Source organism: Pseudopipra pipra, chromosome 24 (genome assembly GCF_036250125.1).
Source record: "Pseudopipra pipra isolate bDixPip1 chromosome 24, bDixPip1.hap1, whole genome shotgun sequence".
In the NCBI taxonomy this organism is placed as follows: domain Eukaryota; kingdom Metazoa; phylum Chordata; class Aves; order Passeriformes; family Pipridae; genus Pseudopipra; species Pseudopipra pipra.
In genome coordinates, this window is record NC_087572.1 from 1,894,579 (window position 1) to 1,905,312 (window position 10,734).

At 66.4% G+C, this 10,734-nt stretch overlaps 1 protein-coding gene across 6 annotated transcripts in view; it reads right to left on the bottom strand.

Annotated features, from left to right (window-relative positions):
- Positions 1-10,527, bottom strand: part of ADGRB2 (adhesion G protein-coupled receptor B2) — a 28,114-nt gene extending 17,587 nt beyond the window's left edge. For 5 of the 6 annotated variants that reach the window (XM_064635412.1, XM_064635411.1, XM_064635410.1 and 2 more), the window contains exons 1-2: positions 10,426-10,508; positions 2,560-3,367 (exon numbers count right to left, since the gene is read on the bottom strand). In XM_064635412.1, the coding sequence (XP_064491482.1) occupies positions 2,560-3,352 (793 nt within the window). In that variant the 5' untranslated portion in view covers positions 3,353-3,367; positions 10,426-10,508. Of the gene's footprint in view, positions 1-2,559; positions 3,368-10,425 lie in introns of all 6 variants that reach the window. The other variant, XM_064635407.1, reaches the window with a different exon arrangement.
- Positions 10,528-10,734: the final 207 nt, after the last annotated feature.

A 10,734-nucleotide genomic window follows, 5' to 3' on the forward strand; every position in this document is an offset into this window, starting at 1 on the left:
AGGGAGGCTGCGGCTCACCCCGGCACCCCTGTCCCGGGGGTGCCCAGCACCCCACACCAGGGCACAGCTGCTGGGTGCAAGGGCAGGGCTGTCCTTTCAGGGACCTCGGGATGAATCCCAAGGCCAGCTGTGTCCTTGTCCCAGCATCACCTCCCTGGGGTTGGTTTCTGAAGGGTGATGGGTTAGGAACCCAAAACTTGGAACTGCTTGGCCTCGATGTGGCAGGTCCTGGGGGAGCGTACCCCGTCCAAAGACCCCCAGAGAGAGGGGTCACCCTTTGGGGTTCTCTGGTGGGGGTACACCCTCCCAGGGCCTGCAGCCCCAGAGTCGAGTGGCTGAGCACGCCCGAAGCTCCATCCCCATTCCCACACCCATCCATCCATTCCTTCCACCCACGTGCCTCAAACCACATCCCCCCCTCGCCTACGGGAGAGCCGCTCCCCGCCGGGGATGACGCGGGGGCCGGGGACCCCGGGGCCAGCGCCGTGGGGAGGGTCTGGGCGGGCGCCAGCCCCCCACGTCGCTGCGGCGGAGCAGAACCGGTGAGATCAGCGCTGGGCGCCCGCCAAGCCTCGGCTCACAGGCGCCATTCAGCCCCCCGGCCCTGCCTGCCACCGGCCCCCTGAAAGGCGGCCATTCTCCCCCCCGGGGGGACGCCAGGTGGGACCCCCTCGCCGCATGAAGGGCGCTCTGTGCTCCGGCCCCTCGGTGACGCCGGCGGGCGCCCGGGGGGGACGGTGGCAGCGGCCGTGGCACGAGGGGCGGCCGAGGCAGAGCGTCACCCCTGCGGCTCCGGCACCGCAATAACATCGAACCTCCGGGCGCTCCAGCCCTTAATTGAATGTCAAACGTAATTTGGAGGAGGAGTGGGAGTTTGCGCTGCTGCTGTCGCAGCTGGACAGGCGGCATGTGGTGCCCTGCCAGGTCTGCAGGGACCCCCCCCTCTCCGGCGTGACCAACCCCACCAAACCGCCCGTGGGGATGTGCCAAACCCCCTGGAGAAGCATCCAGCTGCTCCATCCCATCCTGCATCCCGCTGCTCCCCAGGCAGTCCCTGGTTAAAGGGGTAGCCTGACCTTGGGGATGGCACCTGAACCCAGCACTGAGCTCTTAGTCATCCATGTGGAGTTGCGTTCAAAGGGGGGAAAAAAAGGGAAAAACCTATAAAATGAAATCAGCTCAAGCAGCTCCCCTCGGGATGAGGCGATTTAGAGCCCTGCAGCTGTAACGGACCGGGGATTTAGTCGGGGGATCTGCCCGTAATGACATTTAGCTCCTGAAATAAATGCTAAAGCCCAATGAAATTATATGTACACCCACAGCCCAGCCCCGCCACCTAATCTGCCAGATAAAGACCCCACGCAGCCCAGTCGGGGATTGCTCCTGCCCGCGCATCACCCCGGGGCAGCTGTGTGGAAACATCTGGCCAGATGTGTCCCAAAATCCCCGCATCACCCCCCCGGGCTTGGCACCGTGGGCATGGGGAGCACCCAGGAGAGACGGCCCCTGCCCTGGGCAGCCCGATCCCGGTGCCCAGCACATGGGTGAGCGCAGCTGCTTTATCCTCACCCGACGTTCCCACAATCCCGTAACGAGCAAATGGCCTCATTCCGCCTGGTTAATAGCCCGGCCGCCGTGCCACGACATCCTGCCTGGAATAACAAGCGCCCGGGCTGCAGCAGTCAAGGGTAATTTGCCACGGGGAAAGGGTCATTTTACCTGCAAATTGTTTTCCACGTCTCCACCAAAGCAGAGCGGGTCAGCTCCCGCTCCGGGCTCGCAGCCCTGTGCCGGGAAGGCGCCAAGCGAGGCCACGGAGACACACGGGCTGTGCCAGAGCAGCCGTGGCATCACCCGGGGTCACCATGGTGGCAAGTGGCACCAGGGGTCGGTGGGACCATGGCAAGGGAAAAACAAGCTGCAGCTCTGCTGAGCCTGGGCATTGCTCTGGAGAGGTGCCCATGGAGCTGGGGCGGGGCACAGGATTCATCCATTGCACGGTGTCCATGCTCCATGCACGTGCCCAACTCTAACCCTCCAGCCTTGGAGAGTGTTGACAGGCAGGATTCATCCATTGCACAGCTTCCCTGCTCCATGCAATGGCTTCCCTGCTCCATGCATGTAGGGTTTCCTCCATCCCCATGGAGGGTTAACGAGGATTCATCCATTGCAGACTTCCCTGCTCCATGCCCAGCACCCAGTCTGCACCATCCAGCCCCAGGAGTGTGCTCAGGCAGCATTCACCCACTGCACGGCTTCCCTGCTCCCCATGCAGTGCCCCACGGACACCCTCCAGCCCCAGGGAGTGTGTACAAGTAGGATTCATCCACTGCACAAATTCCCTGTGCCCGACTGACACCCCCCTGCCCCGTGGAGCGTGCATGGGCAGGATTCACCCACTGCACGGCTTCCCTGCTCCGTGCCCCGTGCCTGACTGGTGCTCTCTTGCCCCAGGGAACATGCATGGGCAGAATTCCCCCATTCCACGACCCTGCTCCACGCACAGCAGCCCTGGAGCAGGGGCTCCACCCCCGGGGCTCCTCCTTGACCCCCACTCACCGTGTGGCACCTCGGGCAGGTCGAGGTCGTTGGCATTCGCAGAATGCAGGTCGGTGGGGCAGCAGTCGGGGTCGGCGGGCGGCGGGGTGGGCGCTCTGGCCGCGTGCCGGGTGCCGTTGCGCCGCGGCGCCGGCGGGGTCTCGGCCTGGCAGCTGCAGCCGGCGTGGGTGAAGCCGCAGCGGCGGGCGCCGGGCGCCTGCAGGCACTCCTCGAGCCAGCGGCACAGCACGCTGCAGGTGAACTGGCTGGAGTTGTTGTTGTTGATGAGCAGCACCTCCACGAAGCGGAACTCCAGGGCCTGGGGGGCCAGCAGGCGAGGGGCCGCCTCGGGCTCGGCCGCCAGGCACAGCTGCACAAAGTTCTTGTCGAAGTGGAGGAAGGTGAAGGGCCCCGCGTCCTCGCACAGCTCCAGCTCGGCGTCCTCCTCCTCCTCCTCCTCCTCCTCCTCCTCGGGCCGCTGGCGGGAGGGCGGGGGGCTGGCGGCCTCGCCCCGGGGGTCGCACGTGTAGTTGGCCAGGTAGTGGTCGAGTGGCAGCACCATGGGAGAGAAGTGGGTGCAGACCTGCTCCTCCCGGTTGAAGCGGAGGTAGAGCGAGTACTTGGTGGGGTCGGGGTTCTCCAGGGTCCAGGAGCAGCCGGAGGAGATGGTGGGGAAGAGGTCCTTGAGGGAGAAGGAGCCGTAGAGGACGCCGGAGGCCAGAGCGGAGCAGGCGCTGGGAGCCGGGTCGAAGCCCCGCGTGAGCCACAGGAGAGACGATATCACAGCCAGTAAGAGGGGACCAGCAGCGGTCATCCTATGGCATTTGCCCTGAGGGGAGACAGACAGACAGACATGGGCTTAGCAAGAGGCATGGCTGCTGTGGGCTCCCTGCTGTGCCGGGGAGTGGGGAGCTGGTCTGGGGGGTCAGCACCCTGCACCAAACCCAGCCACTGTGGGGTGTGGGAGCAGCATCCCAGCTACTCCATGGCCCCAGCTGGTCCACGTCCCCAGCTGCCACCTTACAGGCCAGGGACAGCCGTGGGAGACCCTTGATCCATCTCCCAGGCTGTGCCAAGGAGTCCCTGGGCTGGGGACTGTGCAGCATGGGCTGGAGACTTCACCCCAAATCCACCAGAGCAGAGACCCAGCTCCCACCCCCACAGACCCCCTGCCCTAGGCTTGCCCACCAGAGCCTGCCAAGCACAACCTGGGCAAGGAGCCACCAAACAGCTTCTGCACAGACAGTGCTATAAAAGCCCTTGGAGCTATTTCTGGAGCCCCGGAGCACCACGGGGACAGGGGGCAGCTCGGGGCGATGTGCTGGGGGTGCACAGGCACCCCAACAGTGCTGGTGTCCCCCCACCTGCCCTGAGAGCCGGGCACAGGGTGAGCCATCCCCGCACGAGCACGTATTTCTTGGACACCACGCCGGGCGTGCAGAGCATCGCCGGGAATAGCTTTTTAATACCTCATTAATAAAATAATGCACGCGGTGGCCTTATTAAGTGAGACCGGAGCACGGCTCTTCAGAGGCCGAGGCTGCCGCGCGCGTGTCGGCGCCGCTCAGCCAGGGCAGCCTGTGCCCGGGGCAGTAGGGGCACGGGGCCAGCCCTGGGGACAGCAGGGGACATTCAGGAGGTGGGCACAGGCATGGATGTCACGGCAGAGGTTGATTCCAAAACCACCACCCAAATCCCCGCTCCCCTCCGCCCAGCCATGTGTTGGGGATGCCGAGCGCTTGGCACGGCACGGGGACGCCCTGATCCATCCTCAACCAACATCTCCCGCTCCTAGATCACCCCTGGCTGAGGCCGTGGTACCAGGGCATCCCCCAGCTCATCGGGGGAGACGGAGCCCTGGCTGAGCCTGCGCTGGAGCCACGATGGGCACATCAGAGAGCTAAAAATATCCCAGCTCTCATGCAACAGGCTGGCACTGGCTCCTGCCGCCCCGGCAGCGCGGGGGCTCCGTGCCGGCATCCGGCCCCTGCCAGCGCCACGTGGGCATGGGGAGAGAGGGGCTGGGAACGGGGCCAGGGGGAGCAGCCCAGGCTGGAGGCACCCCAGTGCAAGCAGGGAGATCTGGGGCCAAAGAAAACCCCATTTTCCCGTGGTCACTTCCACCCCCTGAGAGACCCCAGGGAATTCAACAGGAGACCCCACGGCAGCGAACTCCAACGGCAGCAGCAGCGGGGAGCCGAGGGGCAGCCGGAGCAGGGAGCCCCATGGGCACTCCCCAGTGATGCTCCCCAAGCAACCACCAAGTGCCCCAAAGAGTCCCAGCCCTCCACTGCTCTGGGAGAGCTGGGGATGGGGGAGGAGGGGGAGGAGGAGGAAGAGGAAAAGGAGGAGGAGGAGGTCAGGCAGGGACACGCTGCTGCTCTGCAGCGAGTTCCTGGGGCTCCCGCAGCCTGGCAGGGACACAAGATGGAGCTTGCTTCCCTCGCCTTGGAGCAGCGAGCAGGGATGCTCCGGCACCACCATCCATCCATCCATTCATCCATCCATCCCTCCCGGTGCCCAGCCGGCTGCTGGAAGGCTCGGCGGGGATGAACACAGCCAGGCAGCCCCTGCCTCACCTCCCTGGGCTCCCCACATGAATCCAGGTGTTCTGGGTTACAAGGAGCCTCCTCTCAACCCAAAAAACCTGCCGAGGCTGCAGCTGCCCCAAGGCCAGCACACCAGGTTGAGCTGCTACGGGCAGCCAGGGCTGAAGCAAAGGTGAGAGAGCTCTCTCGGCACCAGCCCCGCTCCCTGCAGCGCTCGAGCTGCTGCTGCTGCTGCAGTGAAAATATTTCATTGAGCTGCACGCTGGGCTGAGGAGATATTTAACATCTGGGGCACCGAGTCACCCGGCAGGAGCTGCTGAGCCACACGAGGAGGGGTCACTGTCACCCCTACCCGGCACCACGGGGGGGACCACGCACCCTGCAGCATCACTGTCCATGTGCTCCGGGATGGGCGAGCCCGGCTGAGTGGGCTGGCATCACCCCTCTGCCTCCAAAGCCACCTCGGTCCACACGGAATGAACCACCCGGCGCCGGTGACCGCATCCTGACACCACTCAGGGGGTCCCTGGGGGCAGCTGGCAGTGCCCCAGGGACCTGCTGCACCCACAGCCCGGCTGGGGAGCAGACGCTGCTCGCCGGGGACGGCGATGGCTCCCGGAGCACGGCGGGCACAGCCTGGCACGCTCGCCCGCCGCAGGCGCCTGCTCCAGCCCCTTCCATCTGCCTTTGTTCCCGCCCGGGCGCAGGGAAGGGGGTGGGTTTTTAATTAAAGCTTTTAAAGAGCCATCACAGAGCCGGGAAGAGGCCGGGCGGAAGCGACATCCCGGGCTCCACGTCCTCGGAGCAGGGTCCCTCTCTCCCTCACTGCCATCGCATCCCTCCTGGCTCCGGCAGGATCCAGCCGGGGCTCGGCTCTCCCTCGCCGCGGCACGGCACTGCTCCAGGCCAGCCCTGCTCCTCAGGCACTAACAGGTTGTTTCCCTAAGGACGTTTCACCTAAACAGGGATTTTGTCCGGGTCCTGGTCCAGCTCCATCCTCCTGGCACAGCTCAGGCCAGTTCCTGACCATTGTGCCATTCCAGCCAAGCAAAGCCAGGAATAAGCCAACCAGCCCCAAAAAGTGATAAACGGGCAGCACTAAACCCCCGGCATTAACAATCTGAGAGACGATTAATGGCAGAGTAAAGGAGATTTGGGGTTTGAGGGACACGGTTTTTAACCCGACTGTTCTCTTAATAGGCTGTGGCAAATACACAATCCATGAAAAAATTACACGATCCATGAGAATTCCTAACACGAGGATGCTCGGGACAAAGACACGAGGGGAAGGAAGGGCAGAGGAGTCCTGGGTGTTTATCCACAGCGGGAACAGGCTCATTCCCTGCCAAAAGGCAACGGCATCTGGGGAGGAGCAGACTGGCTGATGGCACGGCCATGTGGCTCCATCCTATGGGAATACATCCCTGCCTGCCCAGAGGTGACACCAGCAAACACAGCACCATAATGAGCTCTTTCCACTGTGAGAACCCCTGACCCTCCAATTTCCAGGACCTTCCCTAGCAGTTCAAAGGCATCCAGGAACTCCAAAGCTAACGTTGCCACCTCCACGCTCAGCCCTCCCGGCGCGGGGACCCCCAGCACTGAGCTGGGGTGTCCTGGGCCCTCCACGGCACCAGCACAGCCCCTCCACCAAGGAATTCGCTCCGTGAGCATCGCTGGGAAGAACTCCACTGCCATCCCAGCCTCCAGCCTCGCCTCCCAAAATCCAAGGCTCCCTGCAAGGCGCGTGCCCGCACACGCAGGGAGAGGGGTGTCCGTGCCGCTCCCACCCGCTGCGGCACAACCCCCCTGGCACCCAGGACCACGCTTGCCCCCCCTCGGTGCCCCCACGTCTCCCGTGTCCCTCTGGCTCCCCGGCGCGCTGCCACGGCCTCTCCTGGAGCCGGCAGGCTGGCAGCGGTGCCGAGCTGTAATTAATGGTGCTGCTTTGCCAATCCCTGGCGCGGCCTCGCGAGCACTGGCACGCACAGGCCTCTTTATTTATTTTACTTAACTGCTGTTGGTAAAACTCCACTCCAAAAGCAAGGCCGAGAGACAGCACAGAGAAATCTCCACCGGGATTGGGGATTACGCTCTGCCAGGGAACGACGTGTGCTGCCTCCCCCTCCACGGCTGTGGGGGTCCCTGGGGGCAAAGCCCCCCCTCTGCTGCAGGGCACCTGCAGGGGCTGCAGCAGCCACGGCTGTTCCTGCTGCTCTCCTGCAGCCTCTTCCAAGTAGTTTCCATGTCACTGGGATGTGGCTCCCTCTTTTCCATCAGCTCCGTCCTGCAAAGGGGTGGAGGGCTGGGAGCCCCAGGAGACTCCAAATGGGGGTCCAAGTCACCGTGGTGGCAGCAGGATGTGTGCTCATCCCAGAGGGGGATTTTTTTGTAACCCACCATCTCATCCAGACCCAGCCCTGCTGGGAGCTTCCGAGGTGCCCCAGGGAGGACAAGAGGCCTGGCTCCATCCTGCTCTTGGAGGACATCAAGAAGGAACAGACAGGATGAGAGCAGGGGGGATGCAATGGCCCTCGTAAGCACCGAGGAGCTACAGAGCTTCTGACATTTGGCAACAGAGCTGGGTGGCCCCAAGCCAGCCTCGTCCCCATCAGAGGACAGATCCGTGGTAGGAAACGAGTTTGCAGGGCCTCAGTCCAAATTCCCATGGAGGAGTGTTGAGGCATCACAGGACGGCGGCTGGTGGCTCATCCCATGGTTCATGCATCCATCCATCCATCCATCCATCTGTCCAAATATCATCTTCCTCCAGGCAGGGGGTCATCCTGCAGCCCCCACCCAGCCTGGAGAGTGCCCAGCTCGGGGCATGGGAACTTGGCAGTGATGGGAACAGCCCAGGTGAAGAAAGTCCCATCTATTCCCGTGGCTCTGAGCAGGAGGTTGGTGCCAGGGCAGAGCTCTCTGCCGGCCATGAGCCCACTGGGAAGAGCCCAGCACCCCTGGCCCCACCTCCAGCACGGCAGAGGTGTCACTCTGGGCAGAAGAGCTGCACTGCCAGAGGTCCTTAGAGGTGTTCAGCAAAGCCAGAGAGAGCTGGGAAGAGCTGGCAGTGTGTCCCAGGTGGTGCTGGAGCACCTCTGCCATGGGGATGCCAGTCGGAGAGCAAACTGCCCGCTGTGCCAGCTCCGTGTCCATTTTCTCTCCAGCAAAGACCAAATTTGTAGGATCCTGGCTCCTTGCAGACTCCATGGATCAAAGCAGGGTCTGGTGGCAAGGCTTGACAAGCAACTGGGCAGGCCTTGAAGAGGAGCTGCTGTCAGGCTCTGGGCTCGGGCACAGCGGGGCTGGCACTGCCCTACAGCCAACTCCAGCATCTGCTGCCATCCATGCCATCCACTAAGGAACCCTACTGGGAAATGGGGCACTGACCCTCCCTGGTGAGAGTGGCCAGAGTGGTGGTGACGGTGACAACAGCCACGCCACCCCGCTCCTCCCCATGGATGCCAGCCCACAGAGCCGGGTGCCCCCTCACGAGCCCCCCTCGCTCACCCACGGCCTTCAAGGCAGGGAAAGGTCAGTCCCCAACAACTGCCCCAGCCCATGGGGAGCAATCCCAGTGCCACAGCTCAGCTCCAGCCCCGCACCACCGGCTCCACGTGCGCCCCGGCCACCGGCAGCGCCCGGCCTGAACCCCCGACCGGCCGCTCTGCCACAGCCCAGCCGGGCCACCCTGGGGCCACCTCCCCGCGTCACCGTCGGCCCCGGCTGCCAGGCGCCAGCCAGCACAGCCAGCAGTGACATGACCTAGAAAAGCAAAGGGTTGTTCACACGCCGCTGCCGCGAGCCCCCGGCGCGGCCGTGCAGCCGCGGTGCGGAAAATCTCCCCGTCCTCAACAAGTGACCCGCGCGGGCACACGCGTGGGCACACGTGGCACCGCTCGTGCCGTGGACCCCAGGGGCTCGCAGGCCCCCCGGGGAAGGGATGCAGCTCCCCAGCTCCCCCCCAGACCCGGCTGCCACCTGCATTCCGCACGTGCCCGCGGCGGCACAGGCCGGGCGCCCACGTGTGCCCTCCTGCGCGCCCACGGTCCCCGGGTGCCGTGGCACGGAGGCTCCCCGCGGCCCCCCCACAAAGCCCCCACGCAGGGGAGAGCTGCAAACCCACCCACCCGCTGCCGGGGCTCCGCCAACGCTCCTGCCCACGCGCCCCGGTACGCGCCGAATCCCCGGGGCCCTGCCCAGGGGTGACAACGTGGGGTGACCACCCCGCCGAGCGCCCACGCGTGCCAGGCTGGCAGCACACGTGTGCCCACGCCAGGGCTGGAAGAGGTGCCAGCAGGCAGCCCAGCACCCACCCGTGGCCTTGCTGGATGACACACCACAGCACCGCGGTGCCACACGTGTGCCCAGCAACACACATGTGCCCACCGACACGCGTGCAGCCCCTCCACCGCGGGGCTGCCGGGGCCCTGGCACTGCTTGTGGGGAGGGACTGGCACCCCGGGGGAGAAACGGGACCCCGCGGAGGGCACAAGCATGCTGGAGGGGGATGGATACCCCGGGGGGAACTGGCAGCCCCGGGGGGAGGGTTGGCAGACCGGGGAGGAACCGGCAGCTACCGGGGAGAGGAGGACCGGCAGCCCCGGAGGGGAGACCGGCAGCTCCTCGGGAAGGGGGGACCGGCAACCCCGGGAAAGGGGATACCGGCATCCCCAGGAGGGGGAACCGGCAGCCGCAGGAAGGGGAACCGGTAGCCCCGGGAAGGGGAACCGGCAGCCCCGGGAAGGGGAACCGGCAGCCCCGGGAAGGGGAACAGGCAGCCCCGGGAAGGGGAACCGGCAGCCCCGGGAAGGGAGGTTTCGGCAGCCCCGGGAAGGGGGGACCGGCAGCTCCGGGCACGCCGCCGCTCACAGCCAGCCCCGGTGCCGAGCCCTCCGCGCCGCCGCAGCCCCGCGCAACTTCCCGGCAGGGCCGGGGCCGCCCCGGGGATGCCACTGCCCGCCGCGGGCACCGGGCACGGGGCACCCCCGGTACCGCGGCGCGGCTGCAACTCCCGTTCCCGCAGCCCCGCCGCCGGGGCAGGAAAGTTGGCCGGCGTTGGAGCTGGAGCCGGGAGTGCGGGGGGGGATAGGGGGGGAGCACGGCGGAACCGGGGCTCTGCCAACCGGCAGCACCGGCCGCCGCATCCCGCATCCGCGGCGAGCTGCCGCCCCCGCTGCGCCGCGCCGGGAGAGAGGTGCGGGGGGGGGAGCACACCGGGGAGAAGGGGGGGTGTCGGTGCACACCGGGGGAGGAGGGAGGGTGTCGGTGCACCGAGAGGGGGGTGCCGGTGCACCGGCGAAGGAGTGGGGGGGGGGGGGTCACCGGGCGCCCTTACCTGCGCTCCGTTAGCAGCGCGTGTAGCCCCGGCGCGGCGCGGCGAGCAGCGGGCTGGCCATCCCCGAGCGGCCGCGGCGGCAGCAGCCGGTGCCCGGGCGCGCCCGGGGGAGCGCGGTGGCGGCGGCGGCGGCGCGCGGGGCCGGGAGCGGGCGCGGGGCCGGGAGCGGGCGCGCAGAGCGCCGGGCCCCGGTGGCGGCGGCGGCGGCGGATGCGGTGGGGAGGGGAGGGGAAGGGAGGGGAGGGGAAGGAGGGGAGCGGGGGGCGCGGGGGCGGCGGCGGCGCGCGCCGCTCGGGCACTTGCTGCATG